General features: G+C 32.1%; 2 protein-coding genes across 2 annotated transcripts; one reads left to right on the top strand and one right to left on the bottom strand.

Annotated features, from left to right (window-relative positions):
* The first annotated feature begins 1912 nt into the window (after positions 1-1912).
* Positions 1913-6085, top strand: LOC124539909. The gene is made up of 4 exons (XM_047117281.1): positions 1913-2113; positions 3406-3552; positions 4635-4844; positions 5729-6085. Exons 1-4 carry the CDS (start codon positions 2030-2032, stop codon positions 5969-5971), a joined length of 684 nt encoding a protein of 227 aa, XP_046973237.1. The 5' UTR covers positions 1913-2029; the 3' UTR covers positions 5972-6085.
* Positions 6086-13071: 6986 nt separating this feature from the next.
* On the bottom strand, positions 13072-22054 carry LOC124539837 (zinc finger and SCAN domain-containing protein 2-like). Its single transcript, XM_047117196.1, has 12 exons — positions 21825-22054; positions 21481-21652; positions 21029-21226; positions 20371-20508; positions 19701-19792; positions 19219-19415; positions 18753-18848; positions 16820-16954; positions 15897-16007; positions 14925-15130; positions 14129-14223; positions 13072-13339 (listed from the first exon to the last, which is right to left on the bottom strand). The coding sequence occupies exons 1-12, from the start codon at positions 21942-21944 to the stop codon at positions 13280-13282; spliced, it is 1620 nt and encodes a 539-aa protein (XP_046973152.1). The 5' UTR covers positions 21945-22054; the 3' UTR covers positions 13072-13279.
* Between the last annotated feature and the right edge of the window lie 132 nt (positions 22055-22186).

Below are 22186 nucleotides of genomic sequence, written 5' to 3'. Positions count from 1 at the left end.
ACCTTCCTAGAATGATTAAAAAAAAACAATTTATTATTATTTATTTAAGTACCTATCATCAAGCATTCCTGAATCAGGTTACATGTTTTACGTGGTGTTAACATTCGTTGTTTTTTATGCTGATAAACAGTTGAGGAAAGGTTGCTTAAGAAAAAGAGTAATTTCTGTAACGAGGATAACTTTACATTTAAGAAAATACTTTTTATTAAAGTGACCATTAAGTTATCTGCATCTTATAATTCAGTAATCTATATCACAAACATGTGATAACATTTATATGGCTACTTCTACTACACTAACGATAGTACTTGTATTATAAAGCGTTTGTTTATTGTTTAAAATTATGGAATTAACCAAACCAACCAATCAAAGCATTATATCATTAAAGTATTTCTTTCATTACGTAGACAATATTTTCATGAAAAATAGCTCTTAAGCAATAAATATATTCGAACAATTTGTATGTATGTAGCTGTGATTCGAACGTACGAATTAATTAGCTACGTCACATATCGTGGGCGGAGATAATCGTTCTATCATATCAATCAGTCGGCCAGAAACAATCAATTAGAAAACGATCCCCTTTCAATTATTCCCCGTATCGCTGCGTAATTGCCTCGCCCGGGGAAGGGGCTCGCATTACGGATCTAACGACCAATCGATTGCTATAGAATGCTATTGTTAGATCGTTGCTTTAATACTGCTATCGAATTATCGACATACAATAAAAAAATATGAAATACTTCTTAGTAGTTCTATTTTATTCATATGTATATTCACATAAAAAATGTGAAATACTTCTTATTAGTTCTATTTTATTCATATGTATGTAAATATCTAACTAAAATATCACAGATATTAAATTGTGTTATAATATAACTAGACTGTATGGGATAACATCTTTGCTTTGATCTGTGATGGATAGAAATAAAGAAAAAAAAATATAACACAAAAAAATTAAAATCACATTAATGAAATATAAATTATTGCCATAACTTACAACTTACGCCCATGAGCATCGTTCGATTTACAAGTAAAAAGAAACATGTGAAACCTCTTTTCTATAACCGCTATCAATCAAATACGTATTAAGACAAGCTGTCGCCTGTCTTTATAAAGCACCCTCTAGCGATAGCAATAGGCATTAACGACACGTATTTGATCTAATGTCTCGACACCTGAGCCGGCGTGATGGATGACCAACCGGACCCTGAAGATTATACGGATGTTATAACGGTATTGTAATTACATTGTGCTTGCTTTTTCATAGCAGAGATTTGCAATGTTAAATTTTCTTTTAATACTTAATTAAAATGAAGTGGAATTCAATGATTTTCGTATAAAGAACAATTTTATTTATATGAACATTTATAAGCAGATATTGCGATACAATTTTTTAAACAAACATAAATCGGCTGCAGTCCTATTTAGTCCGCCAAAACTATTATTAAAATGATTTAATGCTCTTTGAGTTTTACATTGTGGATATCAAAATAAAATTACGGAATCGAATCAGATACAAAGATAACTAATTTATCGAGGTATCAATGGTTATATATTGATACAACTTGGATTTACTACTGTAATTGTTTTTAAAATAGTAATTGAATATAAAGTTTTATATAAAACCCGCTAATATTCTGCTGAACATCAATACTTTATCTTGCCTTGTTTCGTTAATGTTAAAATAGCTACAAGACATAAAGCATTTAAATCCTAAAAAAAATACAAGTTATAGTCAATTATACAGTGCAATCAAGACATTTTTTTTTCGTTTAATTAATGACATAAATACGGACATAGAAACTTTTAAGTTTTCTTGGCACTGTTAAAATTAAAAAAAAAGTTTCACATAGTATTAATACACAAAAAATTATAACATATGTCATTCGAAATCCAAATATCCCTGTCTCGTTGACAATTAAATACTTACTTCACCAATTTTTTTTGTAAATTACAAATTTTATAGACATCTGTTATTGATCATTACGAAACCATGCTAGAGGCGATATGAAACACACATTGTATAATGAACGCGTCAGTCGCAGCCGGATTGGGATTGGTGTTCCTCGCACTGATATTATTTGTTAGATGGAGATGGAGAAGTAACAAGGTACCTAAATAGAATAAGACAGCAGTACCAAAATATAAAGAAAAGTGTAGCTATTATATGATCCGTTTATAAATATGCCCTTTGCTTTGCTATTCTTTAGGCATATGATCTGATGGCCTTTGCTTTGGGTTCTGATGTAAAATGTGTGCGTAACAAGCCTAAATGTTATAATATCTTAGATCCCTTGATTGCCATCGCTTGATCAATGAAAGAAATATTATCTTTAGTGTATTACTTTTTGTAATAATACTTGTTGATTTGACATTGTGTGTACGTCTACGTACATACCTCATTAGATATTCTTCCGTTAAATAGCAACGCTCAGTATTGTTGTGATCTGGTTTCAAGAATGTAAGCCAGTGTTACTGTATATATAATGGACATAATATCTCAGCAATTAGTCCCAAAGGCTTTGTCAGGACTTATAATTTATTTATTGTACCAATGTTTATATGCGATTGTTCCCACTTATTAAGTAGCTTTTTTCCAAAATAAAAAAAAAAAAAAACAAATAAACAATAAATCCTTTGTGCAGCAGTAGTTACAGAATAACAGAATTTAAACATAGGTATAGTTTATATTCGGAAAATAGCTCTAAATATGTTCTATCCAGTGGTGCATGGTGAAAGCGCAATTATTGATATCATTTTCAAATTAACATATTAATATTCAATAATATATTTGGTTTTACATCAACTCATAACTTTTAATTAAAATCACATGTGATGTGATGGCGATTTGACCAATTTCGGTAACACCGGTCAATCTCAAGGGAGAACAGACAACTACGTAATTATTTGCAAGTGTGTGTGCGCAAACACAGATGCACTTTCTATTCCTTTACCTTTTAACTGACTGCAAATCCGACATGACTGGACTCTTACCAGTTTATCTTTGGCGTGAGACCATCGGCTTTCCCTGCACGAGTGTATATTCCCAACTTTCATACTCTGTTATAAAATACGAATGTCTTGTTCACGAGACCTCGTAAAAGACACGAAAAAGACATTCGTAGATAATGTCGAAATATCGATCTCTACCGAACAAAAATAAAAAACATGGTAAATATCCCTTAAGTAATAACTGTTATAATAAAAATAAACATGTTAATTTAAAATTTTCAGACTCTGTGCTGTTACTGAGCGTTTTTCGCCTGAACTATATACCAGGGATTTTTTTTTACTACCGCGACCTTAGTTTTGAGCCCAAGATCCAGCGATCGCCTTATATCTGACTACTAAAATTTAATTTTACATTTTAATCATAATATGAAGCTGCTTTATATTTCTCAGCCACTGCCCCACTATCAACCGTGTACACCAGTTCAATTGGTACACCGTCTCTGCCCGCACAATAATGTGGTGCAAAGCTTCGAAGTGGAACAGAAGGACAGTCTTGATGAACATCTAGATGTGCTTACGAGGAAGCTCGCTGAAAAGGTAAACTAAATTTCTCAGTACTACACAAGTTATATTTTGTAATAGATAGCTCGGCTTAAGTCTTTTCGATTTAGGTCGATTCTAGTTCTTCCAACAATGTTTTGACACTGTTCCCCAAGCAGTTTCGATTTCGATTTCCGGCATAGTAGAATTCACTTGTTGCTAGGTCAATGTCAACAACAACAGCCTTTAAATTACCCACTGCTGAGCTATAGAGAGAGCCTCCTCTCCCTTTAAGGAGAAGGTTTTTAACATATTCTACCAGGCTGTTCCAATGCGGGTTGGTGGAATATACATATGGCAGAATTTCTATGAAATTAGTCACATGCAGGTTTCCTCATGATGTTTTCGTTCACCGCCGATTACGAGATGAATTATAAACTCAAATTAAGCACATGAATATACACTTGTAGTTGCCTTGATTTGAACCCACATTCATCGGTTAAGGTTCAAGTGTTCTAACCAATGGGCTGAACCTCGAAACCTCGGGTCTGAATTGCTCAGTACTACACAACTTATATTTGTAAACAGGCAGTCCTCGTCCTACGTCGTTTCGATTTAGGTCGTTTGAAGTTACGTCCAACGATGTTTTGACACTGTTCCTCAAGCAAACGTCAATTGCTTTGATTTTCGGCATACAAGAATTCACATGTCGCGAGGTCAATGTCATAGCAAGAAGAAAAAAAACGAAGCAATCTAATATATCTCGACTTACGTCGTTTTGATTTCCGTTGCGTAGTTCGAAAATCTAACATGTCGTAACTACGAGGAGTGCCTTTATTTAACAAGGTATAACATCTACTGTTGTAACGCTAATCTGACGTTGCAGCACATCAACATATATATCTGTTACGATAACGACAATAATAATCGAAATTAATGTAAATTATTTATAATAGTACTCGTTAACCTCGGCAATTTTTCTATCCTTGTATACATCAAATATAAATACATAATTATAATATGCAGTAGTAACAGTTTACGTGTATTATTGGACTTATCAGTATAAAACCAACGTACTTGTTACGTTTTAATAATATGACAAATAACAAACATTACGATTAAATTGTAATTCTTTAAAGGAGGGACGTCTTCATCTATCAAAATCAAAAATCCGCGAAACTCAGCTTGAAATCGAAAACCTCCACGCCATAGACAACGATGTAAGGACAAGGTATAGAGAGATCATGCAGTCGCTTCGAAACGATCTCCTGTCGAACGAGAAGGAGTGCAAGAAGTTGCAGGAGAAGATCGAATGGGTGTCGAGGAGACGCGCTGAACTCAAGGATGAGGTTTATCTTCCCATTATCAATTGCAATCATTAAATAGTAAAAAAAGAGATCGCTTACCGCTGTCCGCCTCTATGTATACTTAGATCTTTAAAATTATGCAACGGACTTTGATATGGTTTTTTTTAATAGATAGAGCGATTCGAGAGGAAGCTTTTTGTATATAATACATGGACAATTTAGCTAAAAACACTGATAATTTTAGATGTTTCTTATGTGATGTGAATAAACAAATTCTGTAGTATATTTAGTATTCGGATGGCACCCTGCGAAGTGCGGGTCGCTAGTTATTATATAAATTGTTTAATACCTGCCTTGTTGTGTGGCTAGATTATAAAGTCGTTGATCCCAGTTAACGATTTGGGTTCTGTCAAAAAAATCCGTAGCCACGGAGTCTGGAGATTGACAGTGTTAACAATTCAGAGCCTCTGAAAACCAATAGATAATAATTTATGAAGAAATAAAAATACATTTAGGATTATATTGGGCCGTTAAGTAGACAATTTCTCCTTTGTAATTATATCAACCTCCTATTAATCCTCCCTATAAAATTTAATAATTGTTGTAACTTTTATTTCTTATAATCTTTTTACTGCATTTTTTCCGACAACTTCAAAGAAATCGAAATCAGTTAGATATTATTAGACCACAAAATATGATTTTAAATACAAATGAATCCACTTTGTATTTAAAGTTTTAATTCTTATAATCATTCGAATCCAATAAGAGCTTTTCAACTTTCGACCTCACTTAGTTTCTTTGGGTCAAATCTTCGATTGAACTTAAAACCTAAAAAATTTACACACACTTTTATCGCTAGTGACAATACAGTACTTTTTATTATTAATCCAATTTCATTTAATAATTTTTCGTATTATTATTTAAAGGTCCGTCGCGGTCAGAGATTATACGGCGAAGCGGCAGCTGAACTAGCCAACAACTTATCGGAACTCCAACGTGGCCGTTCCATAGAGCATAAAGTTACCGACAAGCCGCACAAGCAAAGCTCTCTCACCTCTCTACGTCACAGAAAGGAACCCTACCTGCCGAGAGCCTCCCCAGTGAGCTCGTTGCTAATCAAAGGGTCGCCGCTGTCAAATGAATCCTATCGTCTATCCGGCCGGTTCTGAGCTACAAATTCTTTACAACCATCACAGTACTTGTCAATTTTGTAACAAATAAATTTGAGATTGTGTTTTAATTTTATAGTAAAATATTAACTTATTAAATAATTTATTACATCACTTAATTGTATAATTTCATAGAAAAAAAGCCCCGTAACCCGCTAACTAACAGTTTAAGAAAGATACAATATGAAATGTAACATTGAGATATTTTTAACTCTTAATGTTACAGACAACAAAGGTTATGAAATAAGATCCATACAATGGCATAATAAAGTTAACGTCACATTAATATCCGTAACGTATCCAAAGTACGAGACAAAACCACTGCCGACCCTACCCCCTTTTATATCTCTCGTTAATTCAGAGGGTTAAAATCCCCGAAAAAGTGAGCACTTGCCTTGTTTACAAGGTTTTAGATTTTAATTTAGATTGGGGTTGCCATACGTTGGCACACGAAATGACGTAAACGTCAGCCGAAACTGCGAGAAAATTGGGTTCTTTTTCATAGGAAGTTAGGACACGAGGTGTTTTATGAGGGGTGTTTTGGGTATATCCATTAAAATCGCATTCGTATGTGATCACCTAATACAATATCATCAAGTCCGTGCCCGGGGTGCTTTGTGAATAATTTCTCGGCAATCTGCTCGCATTTGCGTCAGATTTTTTTAATTCTATAATTGTCACATGAAGATAGTAGGAATGATAGTACTAATTAATAAAATGTTGAATATTATTAACTTAATTTAATAATTAGCACATCCTTTTCATTTGTAGGTATTGTTTATAGTCGTAATGTACATATTTTTAATACTTTTTTATTAGCTTAGCTTGATTATTTGTCATCTTTGTTGCGATTATCAATGCTAATTCGTTATGAAATATCACCTGTTATTAAGTTATTATTTTAAATTAATTAATGGGATACCACGCTCATTTCAAAATAGAATATTTTTTACGAATTCGCAATTAGAAATAAGTCCATTGAACAAACAGCCTAAAAAATGTTCAACCTGTTTCATTGAGCATGTTGGTCAAAATAAACAAATACTTTTTTTTTAATTAGATCCGTATCAACTGCACTTACATCTGTGCCTCGAATGCTTTGTCCGTCTGTTTGTTTTCTTACACACATTTGTTTCGTCAGAGGGACGTTAATTGGTTCAGTAAACACTCGACTTAGTCAATAGTGATGTCAAATTGATTACTGATGGAATATTTTCTATATACTTTTTTCAAAGTTGTTGGTTCATGTTAAAATAAGTCATAAAGATAATATAATTAATGTTGTTAAAACCTAGTTACAATGTCGTAAATTGCTGCTCGTATTGTGGTTCACTAAATTATGTATATATGATCTAAGCATACATAAGGTAAGTAAAAGAGTCCAACTTTATATAAGTTTTATAAAAAGTAAAATTTTGTTAATATTTCGATAATAATGATATCATCATCATTGATCTGATTTATCTTTCTTCTAAAGGATACAATGCTTCTTAACATTCTAAATGTAAAATTAATCAAGGTTATTATAAAACAAAAATTTAAATAAAAAACAAAAGTTATTATAATTAGAACACAAGCTATAATACCCTCTGTTTCTGCGTGTGTACTGTAGATTATAAAAAAAATACCACAATAAAATACATAGTAATAAAGATTTTGGCATCAGGTATGTAATATACTTATGTGAAAGATGTATTTAATACTAGATCCGGATATGGTGTGAGTAGTTTAAAGTGCATTATTGTATAGTGCAAGAAGTATCTACTATTTAAATCTGTGACATTAATGCTTGTCTCGTTTTGTGGCATTCGCAATGCCTATTATCCGATGCGTTTTGTGCTGCAATGTTATCTTTGCTTTAATTATTTATATCACTTGTTGTGGAGATCTTTTAACGGTTAAATGTTGAAAAAGAGTAACTATTGAGTTTCTTGCCGGTTCTTCTCGATAGAATCTAATTTGATTTGGTACAGAAATTCATGTAGGTACTGAAACATTATTTAGCGGACAATTACAATCAGATTCATACAAGTAATACCATTTAATATATATTAGACTAAAACCATTAAAAATAATAGTCATTATTTATTCCAATATGCATTGTAATGTTTCCGGTAAAACGGTGTTTGGGTCTATCTGAATTTCAAAAACATTTACCATCAGAATTAAGTCACAGAATCCACGAACGTATTTCCAAAACAACAATTTACCAATGATTATATCATATATATTTTAAATGTTATTAATGTGTAGCGCAGACTTATCACCACTAAGCTGTAATTATCATTTATCTGTGTTCAAAAGTAAAACTGTCTAAGTAGATTGAAAATAAAAACAAATACAAGTTCAATAAGTTTATTGGCGATTAATCGGCCCCCACACAGGCTCCTCGTCCTTAGCAAGAGTCATTATACACGGTCCACAGGTTTCACGCGCGGTACGCGTTCAACCGCAGTTTAAGAATGCGCATTAAGGACTACTATTATAATTATCATAAAAACCTGTCACCACACTAAACCATAAAAAACATACTAACTTTTTGAATATCATTCATGTGCTTTATTGATGTTTATAATTCATCTCGTGCTGGACGGTACATCGTGAGGAAACCTGCATGTTTCTAATTTCATAGAAATTCTGCCACATGTGCATTCCACCAACACGCATTGGAACATCGTGGGGAAATATGTTACAAACCTTCCCTTCAAAGCGAGGCCTTAGCCCAACAGTGGGAAATTTACAGGCTGTTGTTGTTGTTTGTTGTTATTGAATATCATTAGATATTCATATTTTATAAATTATTAATTGTATACACTTTATTTAAATAAATTAGAGTCGAGTTGTAATGTGTTTATTACAGAATTTGTCTTAAACATCAAGTTCTTATTATAACTATGCAAAATAATCGTATAAAAAATCGTTAAGACAGACTAGCTAAGCCTATATTAGCAAGCGATTTAAATTCTACGAACAAAAATTTAACTATTTTAAACGAGAGACAACGAATTCCTTAATTGGTAAATGCTTCGCTACTAAAATTTAAATGAATGAAAAGGAACTGCTACAAATTTGATAAAACGAATCAGTTTTAATATTGAGGCTACAGATTTGACAAAACATTCAAATACCAAGTATATAACGAGACATTTACAAATCACAAAGATTTATCGCAGTATTTTTATCTTCATTAAAATAAAAAGGTCAGTGTTTGATCAGCGGCTGTTTTATTGGGAGGACGAAACAAATTTCATCAGCTTTATAAAACTAAAAAACGTACTTACATCTTTGCACTTTTTATTCGAAATAGACGAACCAAAAGCAAATTTATTTTTGTGTAACACAGAATTGAAGAGCGCGGAGCAAGCTGTAAATAAAATAAAAATGTAAATGACGTCCCGCGCCCGCGCCAAATGTGCGGCCGGCTTCTGACTACAGCACTCCCCAAACTTCGCGCGATACAAGTCTTTCATTATTATTTAATGAGCTACAAGCCTACAACGCTATCAGTACAATATAGATATAATATTTTAATTCCTTTTTATACGTCAAATTTATCTAGGAAGACGGAAATTGGTTATTTATTTGTTTGTAATAAAATAATAAATTACGTTTGTATGTAATTTTGTATAATGACCCTTGCCTTGTCTTTTTCCAATTAAAAAAAAAAACAAAAATGTAATAAAAAAGTTTGCTAGTTAAATTTGTTTTTAATTTAATTGAATAATTATAAGAATGATTTAAATTAGTAAATATAAAATATGATTTTTAAACTAAACCAAAATCTACTAATAAGGTTTTTTATTACACTTTACACAATATACATATATATGCATGAGACAAATAAAAAACAACAAATTTATATAATTTAGGAAGGTTTGGGAAGCTCGTAAATTTTTCCCCACTCGTAATAAGCGCATTAAGGGTGGAAAAAATTTAAACTCGTCGCGTCCCGAAACTTTTCGCGTTTTCTTTTTACATTAAGAACAAAAAGGAAAAAGCGCCTACTTAGAAGGGTGGCGCAACTTTTAATATCGCCCACTCTACTTAAAAAAAATAAAAACACCGCTAGTCGGTTTACGGTACGAGGGAATAGAGTATATTTTTGTTTGTATGAACTTTTTTACATTGGAAAAACACAAGTTGGTAAGTTTTAATAAAAACACGTTGTATATGTGAAGCGCTTAGCGAATTTAAAAACTGATGGCAAGTAAGTCGCTGGGGAGTGTTTTATGCTGGAACTGTTATTTTGTTACGTACACAGTGCCGAGTACGCTGCCAGTTTCATCGTAAGAATTGCAATGTATGCTCACGATTGCAATATACATTGTACTCTTGATAGTTGCCTTTTTAATTTGTGTTAATAATATCAAAAGTCCGAAAGTTGCGGTCATTATGAAACTCTTAAATTAAGGTTTATTTCGTTCTTGTATTGGCGGTAGAATATCTAATAATGTCCGTTGGTGGTACCAAGTTCTACCAAAAGGTTAGACTGATGAGTAAATAGAAAGTAAATAAATATAACTTTTGGTACCATTGAAATGAATTCAGGTATTATTATTGAAGAAATACTTGATAGTGAAACTTTACTTAATATTAGACGAAATGCCGTATTTTGGAATTAAGTGTAGGTACATACTTAACTAGCGACCCGCCCCCCTTCGCACGGGTGCAATACGGATACTAAATATACTACTGAATTTGTTTATTTACATTAGTAACTTCTAAAGTTATCAGTATCTCTTGTATACACAAACCATTCCTCTTGAAGCACTATATCTATTAAAATAAACCGCATCAAAATCATTTGCGTAGTTTTAAAGATTTTATCATACATAGGGATATAGGGACAGAGAAAGTGACTTTGTTTTATACTATGTAATGATAATGACAATATCTAGGAGAATCTTATCAGAAACCTTATTGATTAATAATATCTACCTGTAGTCTATTCAAATAGAAGGAGGTATAAAGATAAACAAACCTTCGATATATGCCACACGATTTGCTACTAGCAACTACAATGTGCACTACTAAACAGTTTTTGACTTAATCTAACATTATTTTACTAAATTTACTTAAATCAACGTTTTGTTTTCAATAGCTTCCAAAGTTCCGATAAGTTTCGTCGACATTGACAAGCGTTTTTTGTAAATCTATAATGAATATGATATATTATTGGAACTTTTGGCAAATTCTATCGCGCCAATACGATGTCAAATACAGTATATAGTAGGTACCTCAATCATCCGAACCCTCAATTGTCCGATATTTATATGTATAAGACCGCCATTCGTTTCATCGAACGCAACTAGCCCGTTTACGGAGATTCTGCTGTTTTTGTATGTTTATAAGAAAATGTGTTTTGTTTTTATTTGAACTCGTCCCAAAGTACCCATATCAATTATCCGAACTAGTACAATGTTTCATTATTTACAAATGGAAGTTGTCGATTGTTTAATTTGTGTTATAGTAGTGGTTTAAAACTTATTACTTTTATCTCAATAAACAAAAATAATGTTATTAATAACTAGCTGTGCACGCGACGTTGTACGCGTTTGAATTTAACAAAAAAACATAATTTTTTAGCCTAAGTTACTCCTTATCATACAGTCATCTGTCCCGTCGAAATCGGTTCAGCCGTTCCAGAGATTAACCGGAACAGACAGCCAGACAGACAGACGGGCAATAATTGTAAAACATAAACAACAAACATATGCATTGAGTAAAACGATCAATTTTAATATTACAAACAGACACTCCAATTTCATTATAATGATGAAATACTTATTCTTTATTTATTTCATTGTAATTAATTATATTCATCTATAATTAATTATACAATAGAGTAGAACTTCTCACGAGTGTACCTGAGTACACACACTTTATTTTTTAATAACAGTAGCTAAAACCCGTGAATCTTAGGGGAAAATTCTGTGTACAAACCCATGCTTACGCTAGCAAATTTTCATGTGCTCTTCATAAATGTTTATCTTTCATCTTATGCTTATAAATAATATCAAATACAGCGGAAAGAATACATAGGAAGCAAAACATAATGAGAACTCATATACGAGTCAGATGAAACGCACATCATAATATATGAACACATATATTACATAACAACATAGGTATCTCTCGAACATTAGCTGGAAGCAGGGCGATGGAAAAGGCACAAAGCCGCGAAAAAGGAAGGTCTATTAACTTATAGAAATCATCCGTATAAAAATACGTGTTCATCCTGAACGGTTGGACCGATTTTGATGAAATTTCTCATGTAATAATGTGTAAAATTTGATTTCGCGGATTATATAGATTGTACCCAATAGGTGGCACTGAGATCTTAAGTCCTACTTTCACTACGACAAAGTCAGAACGAGTAGCTAGTATATACTCATATCAGATATTTATCGTCTAAGCTGGAAAATTAATCCATCCTGTTTAAGCTGGCAACATTGAACAGCTTAAGTTTACCTGTAATGTCATTCTTATTAGAAATTTCCGTGATTCCCCGTAATTTGTACGTGTATAACTCCTTCCAATCGAAGTAAGAATAAAGATACACAAAATTAAGATTTGCGTATCCCATGCACATTGCTAAAACAACAACAGCCTGTAAATTCCCACTGCTGGGCTAAAGGCCTCCTCTCCGTTTGAGGAGGAGGTTTTTGGAACTTATTCCACCACGCTGTTCCAATGCGGGTTGGTGGAATGCACATGTGGCAGAATTTCTATGAATTTTGTCACATGCAGGTTTCCTCACGATGTTTTCCTTCACCGCTGAGCACGAGATGAATTAAATTAAGTACATGAATCAGCGCTGCCTGCCTGGGTTTGAACCCGCAATCATCAGTTAAGATGCACGCGTTCTAACTACTAGGCCATCTCGACTCCTTCTAATTGCTAAAAACTCAGCTATATTGTGCACTAGTAAGAGTTTATTCAGCACTATTACATATAATTTTACATTACTTCAGATCTCTTCTATATTATATTAGTTCAAGGTCAAAGTAGTTTATTTAACTTGACTCATTGGAATTGATTTCCTATATAATTAAAAAAATAATAACTTAATAAATAAACACCGCAAATAAAACCCAACATTGTATCCATGATAATATTTATTTCTATTTCATAATATAACATACCTAAGAACTTAAAACTTCAATTACAATAAATTTAACAATAGTGTTAGAAAATTCAGTATCACGATTAAAACACTGAAATTGTGCTTGCAACTACGTACATACATAACGACTCTCCAACGTACATATATTACATATTCAAGTACATAACTTACACATTACAATGTTAATTGTCAAACTTTTGTTTGCTGTCTTCGTCCATAGAAAACTCCGATTCTAAAACAACCTGAAAAAAGTATATATCCGTTATTAAACAGTCAAAATTCATATTGAAAATAACCCTAAACTAAGACACACTAAACGAATACCACCCAGATTATATAGAATACTAAGATTAACAAATAAAAGTCAATTGGCATACAAGAAAGTAAACAAACAACAATTGTTACTCTAAAATTTTGTTAGGATGCTCAATGTGCATACTTTTTAATAACAATTCGTTAATATAAGTAAAGTAAAGTAACAACCTGGTAAATTTCCCACTGCTGGCCTCCTCTCCCATTAAGGAGAGGGTTTGGAACATATTCCACCACGCTGTTCCAATGCGGGTTGGTGGAATTCACATGTGCCAGAATTTCGATGAAATTAGACACATGCAGGTTTCCTCACGATGTTTTCCTTCACCGCCGAGCGCAAGATGAATTATAAACACAAATTAAGCACATATATATAGTGGTGCTTGCCTGGGTTTGAACCCGAAATCATCGGTTAAGATGCACGCGTTCTAACCACTGGGCCATCTCAGCTCTCATTCGTTAATATATTGAACATTAAAATATTTATTTATTTATTTATTTATTTAACACTTTTTGTACACCACAATTACAATTACAAACGATTACAGAATACACAAACTAAAAACTAATGGTGAAACAAAGGCGGCCTTATGGCTTACTAGCCATTTCTTCCAGACTACCTTGGGTTAGAAAGTTGTCTGTGGAAGACAGTATAGGGTGGTGCAATTATAACTACTCTTAAAATGAATACAATATTATAACATCTATATCAGACTAACCCCTTGCATGCCAGCCACGGCGCGATCCGTCTCTTTCTCCTCCGTATCTCCGTCCTGCTCCTCCACTACCTGCATCTGAGTATCTTGTTCACCATCTGAAACCACATTTTTTATGATTATAAAAACAAATAGGCTAAGTCACTATCTACTACCTACGCTACAGCTCGTCACAGTATATTTTTTTCAACTAATGCTACATCCGAACAGTAGCATCTACACAGGATGATATAATGTAAAAATATTTATGAAATCCAATAATAACTTTTTTTTTAATATGCCTATTCAAATATGTAAGTATCTTACTGGAGTATTATGCCGTGCTTATGTTCTATAACAAAATAATAATGAGGCTAAATTTGCAGCATCTATTACCAAATATTTTTTAAGAAAGAAATATTCAGATAAATAGATCAGATCATAATCGTTTCGAATAAGAACACTATTTCAAAACTGCTATTTGAGTCATTGGAACGATTATAATTATATAGCATACATGTAAAAGTGAAAAATTCGATTTGTACATTAACAAGAAAAATTAAAAACCCATAGAAAGTATAGTATATTGTCATCGACCAACTGTAATTCTAACTAAAAAAGGTTCATCATTTTGGCGCCAAATGTAGGTGAAATTTACAACAAAATGAAATTAAAAAAAAAAAATTCATAGGTTTCAAAATTCCTAAAAAAAATATTTTGAATAAACGTTTATATTAAATTAAAAAGTTTCTTGGACGATCCACTAGTTTATTACCTGTACCAGTAAACCTTAAATAAAATAGTCTATCTGTGAACATACCCTCAGAAGACGCCTGTATAAGTTGCAAGGTGCCATCGACGATCTGTCCCGAGATGACTCCGGACAGATTGCTCACGTTCAGTTGCTGCCTGATCTTCTTCGCTTCTTGTTCCAGTTGCTGTTGTATATACAACTCCTTGTGATGCACTTTGTTATGATACTTCAAATGATGTGCCTTTGTGAACTTCTTGTTGCATGGACCACATCTGTAAATATATTAAATAATCTGTATATTTAATGATATAATCAATAATTCGATGATCTCCGTGGTCGAGTAGTGTGCCACTCTCTTTCGTTAGTTTTGATTTAGATCGTCGTTATTCGCAAATAACTATATTAACTTTCAAATAGGTAGTTATTTTCAATGATAAGTCATAGAAACACACTCATAATTTTTATAAATAATAAAAAATATAGTATATATAAAATAATAGCATGTTTATCGAACATTAGGTAAATTTTTACACTTTCTTACAACTATGTATTTCATATTCCATATTATAACTAATTAAAAAATATATAAAAAACATCTAAAATGTACGTTGAAACTGAAATAATATATTTTTTATCTGTATAAATATTCATTCTCCATTCGATTTCGTCATTCGCGAACATCCTTAGACAAGGCCGCCATTTTAATTGTTCGTTCTTCGAAAAATGGTCATTTGAATGTTTTCGTTACATTAGACGTAAAATTAAAGTGGATTTACGTAGTTACGTGAAATAATGTTGTATTACAAATGAAGATATATTAATCAAGAAACGTTTGTAGTAAATCATATAGTGGACTTATCAAAAAAAAAGGACTTGTTACATAGAAAAGTACGGTTTGTTTTGGTTGTTTCCTATTCTCATAGGAATGGAGTATATGTGATGTTGCCCAATATTTATATTTATTTACAATACTAGCAAGTATTATATACAAAAGCATACTATGTTAATGTAAGGTGAGTAATTTGGTTGTATACTAACGAGTATTTCTTCTCTCCAGTGTGCGTCAGCATGTGATTGGCGAGCACATATGAGTATGTGAAGGCTTTCCCGCATAGTGAACACTGGTACGGGCGAAGACCCATGTGTAATCTGTAAATATTATTATTCATTAGAGTTAGAAAACTAGCGAGTTAGGAATTAGGAAAACGTTTCACTAAGAGTTAACTTTGAAATATTTTTCTTATTTATACTTAGATATATATTTATGAATGTTTCTTACATTACCCTCCAATTTGTCACAAATCCAAAAATAAATGGAAAGGGTATCTCTAATCTGGTATATTATTATATTAATTATATTCTTATTCATAGGAAACTAAGATCCACTTTCATTGGGAATAAGGAAAAAAAATGATAAAATAATTAAACTTAATAAAATGCTTACCTTACTAGATGAATTTCAACTTTACGTCCTTAATAATAAAGTTGATTACCTCTTAATGTTCTGGCGTTGGTAGGTAGACATCAATGTAAACAGCTTTGCTTTACGTAACTAATTAAAATCAAATAAGAATAATATCGATATAGTAATATCGATAAATATTCGAAATCATCTATAGTACGACACAACTTAGATGTAGCATCGGCAAATTTCGTAAAACCGATCACATCCGAATTGAGTACGCTATCCCAAATTATCAATACTTATTTCTCATGCGAATATGATCTTTGCACAAATGTAATAACTTGTAATATCATATGACCTAATATATTCGTCAATTTGACGCGTCTATTTACATGCACTTGCTGTCTCTGACGCGTGAATCTATAGCGACGAATAGCGTCGAATGGCGCGATAGGGAGCTATTTCTATTGGTTGTGTAAATCGACAGTGATCGGTTTTATTTTCATTCCATTTCATTTTCCGATGTTACATCTAATTTGTGTCATACTGTACCTACCTCTCGTGTTTCTGGCGTGTTCCGTAGTCGCCGAAGCGTCTGTCGCATATGCGGCACTTGTAGGGCTTCTCGCCCGTGTGTTTCAGCATGTGTCGCTTGAGCGCCTCCTTCATCACACACGAGTACCCGCACTCGCTGGCGGCCGTGTCGATATATCGATAACGGTTAGTGATGTTCGACGATAAAGTATAGACCGTAGAATTACATAAGAGTATAATAGAAAAAAAAATATTTTCCACCATGAAAAAACTAGTTTAATAATATTACATAATCTTAATGCTATTTCTAGTATACTTTTATGTTAATTTATATTTTGGTTAGTAATTACGAAAAAGACGAGGATTCTATTTACAGACAGGTATAATGTGTGCTGAAAATTAAATATTCTCTTACTATATAGAATTTTAATGAAACCGATTACAATGATTTATATCGATAATCGATAATCGAAGTTTAATATCGATTTTATAAAGATTTGTTTAAAATTCATCACACACACTGCCGTCCCTCGCCTAACTGACCTGATATAAGCGACAGATCGAAACCGCACGCACCCGCTCGTACTAAGCCGCGGCGCGGCGACTACAGAAGGGGGTTTGGGGGGTTGGGGGGTTGGGTGGTTGGGGGGTAGCACTCGCCTCTCGTGCTTCTGGCGACTGCCGAAGTCCCCGAAGCGGCGGTCACACACGCGGCACTTGTAGGGCCGCACGCCGGTGTGGCGCATCATGTGACGACGCAACTCCATGTTCAAAACGCATGCGTAACCGCAAACGCTAAACAAAAACATCCAACTCAAAATAAATCTTTCGTAACATTACTGGAGTCTGATTTTTTTTTTTTGTCAATCGTAACTCCAATCGCGACTTTAATAAAATTTAAGAAATTACTAAAATAAACAGTTTTGTAAATTAGTCTTTGTAAGAACAATCACTGTAAGTATTTTTGAAGTGATCATTGTTTCTTTTTAATTTTTAAAATATTGAATTGAATAATAAATCTTTATCTATATAAGATATAATATAACATTATTCAAGAATAATTACTGAAAATATTGATGAGTTGGACAAGAAAAACATTTTTAAACAAAAATAAACCAAGAAATAATAAATAAATATGAAGTTTATCGCGAGTACGGGTGATTGCGTGCGATTTCTATCAAATGCCTCATAATGGGCGCAGGTGTTAAGTAATGCTCATAATCATAGATCTTGTATTTATATTATTCAAATGAACTCAGCTTATCAACATATAAAAACTTGCATATCACCCGCACCCATATATTCTATAAACTAATTTTATAATCTAATTAATTATAGTAAATAGAATATTAAATGACATTATATTTTTATCCAACTTCAAAGTTTTAACTTTACTTAGTGGTAGAGCTTAAGTACCACTCATTATATATTCTATAGCCAAGCAACAATACTTAGTACTGTAGTATTCTATTTGAAAAGTGAGCGAGCCAGTGTAACTACAGGCATAAGGGATTATAACTTAGTTCTCAAGGTCGGTGGCAAATTGGATTTTTAATGATTAATAATTCTTAAGATGACAATGTCTATGCACTATGTCACAGCAGTAGTGACCACTTAATATCAGGTGGCTTATTTGCACGCCCACCTATTTCACAAAAAAATTGCATCGCTCAAAGTAAGAAGTATTAAGTACTGCTTACACTGACAAAGCAAAGAATTAAGATGTTATGTTACTTGTGAACTAACTTGCTCACCAATAAAACAGAAACAGCTATAGAAAGTATTGCTCTATGACATTGTCACTAAATTAGCTCTTTTGTTACAAATTTAAATGAAATACTTATATTTGTACATACTAAGTGTGGTACTTAGTAGAAATAATTAAGTTCTTTTTTAAAGCTTAAATCTTATGTAATATTATTGTAATGAATATATAAAGATAGAAATAGAAATACCTGCATACAAACGGCTTGATGCCCAAGTGTCGACGTATGTGCGCTTGTAACGAAGCGTTCGATGTAAACGACGCCCCGCACGTTTCACATACATGTCTAAAAACAGAAATACATAATCATGCTACATTTTACCTGTACTTTTATTAATGAGATCAAATTGGGATGCAATTTGTTTAAAAAGATTATAAATATCACACATACAAAGACATACTTTAATATTACTTATGTTAGCAATCGAAAATCAAATATGCTGTTGGTATATCTGGTTATATAATTATTTTGGCACCTTTTTTTTAGCATTTATGCATATAGCATATTATGTCATAAAATCAATAACAAATTTGGGATACATCTTAAAACTATAATTGATAAAATGTAGTGATCAAAATTAGGTATCATTTTATCCGAGAAAGTGATGCCAGTTAAAAAACCATTAAAACAAATATTTAATAATATTTACACTCACGTTTTTTCATATATATATTTCTTTTTTGGCTGCGACCGCTTCTTCCTTGGCTTTGGATTGAGGATGTGATCTGGGATGGGTTCCGAGAAGGCGAGAATTGTTTCTTTGAGTAAGACATCCTCACCATCTTCTTCCTTTGGTTTGAGTTCCTCCCTAACTGCTTTTCGAGGTCTCCCTCGTTTCTTTGGCTGTATTACCTAAAATATTTTTTTTATTTAATTAAATATTATATTCATGATATATTAAGAATAATATAATAAATAAAATAAACACACACTCGTGAATAAAAATTTATCAAAGTTGTAATTATGACAGCTGTTTGTTTATTATAAACTTTAGTAACAAATTGAAAAAAAAAAATTAAGGGCACATAACTTACAAAAATTCTGTACAAATGTACATACATTGAAGTGGCCACTTTTTTCATATATCACATATCATTACATAGCAATTTATTAAGAACTAAAAGTTTTTATACACACCTCTTTCTTAGTTTCTGGTTCAGATTCAACTTCTTCACAAGGTATAAAGTCGGGATCATCACCTCCATCTAGCTCTGTGTAATAATATGTATCTATTTAAATTTATTTTACTGCACTGTATACTCACAATATATCATAATATTACTGTATTTGTTATTTAGATATAATATTAAATGTTAAAATGAAAAGTACATTGTCACATATCCATCTATGATAAGAATAAAACCAATGAATCATTTCAATTTCTAATGATTAGGGTTATTTTCAATATTAAGCTGGTTCCTTTATTTCGAAATGAAGCGACCATTATTCATCAATGAAAAAAAATTTACATGCAATCATATGCAGTTATGTTAATGTGCCCCACATGAACAACAATGAATACAACTCAGAGTCCTTCTATTATTTATATTATAATAGAGTACATTAACCATATTCGTTAAAAAAAAAAAAAAATTAACATATGATTTGAAATTATAATTATAAAAACTAAATAGAAACTATAATGTCAGTTTAATTTATTATTAAATATAAGAATTAGAAATGCAGCTTAATAACAAAAATATTTTTTTGAATCATTGATCAGTAACAAAAGTAAACAGTATGTGTACAATGTCCGGTCCCAAAATTTAACATATTTTATTTTATATATAATAAATATAAGATTTACCCTCAGTCTCAAAATGATCCTGTTCATCATCATCAGGCTCCTGTTTTAGTTCCAAAGATCCGGATGCCAATAATGTCGTTAGAGATTCTGGCTCCTTCAAGTCTGGTTTTGGTTTCTTTCTTTGATATGGTGATACATCTAAAGAAAAACATAATATATAGAGATCAATGTTTCTCAGTCATATATATTTTACTAAGGGTTGACAAAATATAAATGGATTTAAATTAATAAATTAATGTAAATCATATACAATAATAAAAACTAATATATAACTTACATAACTGATCTAAATACTCAAATAGATAACATTTTTACATTGTTTAAAATATGGCTAATTATCCAAACCCTGTCTAATGTATTTTGTTGTGGTGTCCTAAGCAATTAATTGTATTCTATACAAAATAATTCAAATATTAATTATACAATTATTAATCAAATATTCATTTTAAGTTCTCTTACCTATCTATAAGTTTAAATATACAATAACTATATTTTTAAACAAGTATTAAGGTACATACAGTAGTTAATATCAGTCAATCTTTAAAGTTTATTAGTAGAAACTAATTAGATTTTGGTGTGTTGATTTTATAATCAAATTAAATAGAATTACAAATTTTCAAACAAATGAAATAAATAAACACATTGTAAAATTATTTACCAATCTGTCCTTGCTCATTTGGATACTTTCTCGGTCTTCCCCTCTTCCGTCGGCCAGGGGCTTTTGTGACCACAGCACTGTTGGGAGTTTTGATAAGTGTTCTTGTCCACTGTGCCTGCGGGTCGTGTTCCACTGGCAACTCATATTGTAGGAGCAAACCATTCTCCTGCTTGATTGTTATAGTTTCTGTTTCATTACCTGAATTTTCAGTTGAAAAATTTTAGATAGCTCTATAGAAAGCCTACTAGATGGATATCCTTTGATCTAGTGCAATAATTTTTCATATGTGCCGTTTTTGAGATTGAGATATTATATTTTATTTTCTTTATTCATCTTTATATTTTAGCGTAATTTTTTTTATGGTAAGTTTGGCGCGAACTTGGTTCTTACGCATTTGTTATCTTACACCAATTAATGTAATAAAAGGCACTTCAAAACGCCTCGATGCTTACCTTCCTCACTTTTATTCGCAGACACTGCGGCCGATGTCTTCAAAAACTCATCAAGGCACTCTTTTAACGTTTCATTTGAAGATAGACATTGCTGCTTAAACTGGCACGCAAATGTTAAACGATCCACGCAGTTCAAGCAAATAAGCGTCGGTAATGAATCATTTTTGGTCACCTGAATTAAAATCAAATAATTCTTATATCAAATAAAACTCAAAATTGAACAATTTCTGGGATGTCAGCAAAAAATCACAAAATCACCACAAATAAAACAATATAGCAACATTATTGTATGAAAAAATTATAGGGTGGCCATCGCAACCATTTGCAGTGGTAATATTTCGTACCTCCACGCCGCAACAGTAGGTATACTTGTCGCCGAGTTGTTCATTATTTTCGTCCCAATCAAATAAAGAGACCATGTCACCTGTCTCCAGGCAAACACGGCACGTTAATTGCCAATCCATGTTTTACAAAACTATCAATTTTATTGTAAAAATAGGATTCTAACACAACAAAATTATGCATTTATTAGAACCGGAAGTTTTATTATGTCAGTCAACGCTGCCAACATGACAGCGGCGGAACGCGTCGGCTGCGTTTCGTTTCACAAAATTATTCATCATTTCAACGTTACGTTTCAATACATTGCCTGACATTGCTAAAAATGTATTTTTACCATGTTCATTATTTTATTAACTTTACTGTT

The sequence above is a fragment of the Vanessa cardui genome, chromosome 23, assembly GCF_905220365.1.
Source record: "Vanessa cardui chromosome 23, ilVanCard2.1, whole genome shotgun sequence".
Classification (NCBI taxonomy): domain Eukaryota; kingdom Metazoa; phylum Arthropoda; class Insecta; order Lepidoptera; family Nymphalidae; genus Vanessa; species Vanessa cardui.
This window is presented reverse-complemented; position numbering and strand designations above follow the sequence as displayed.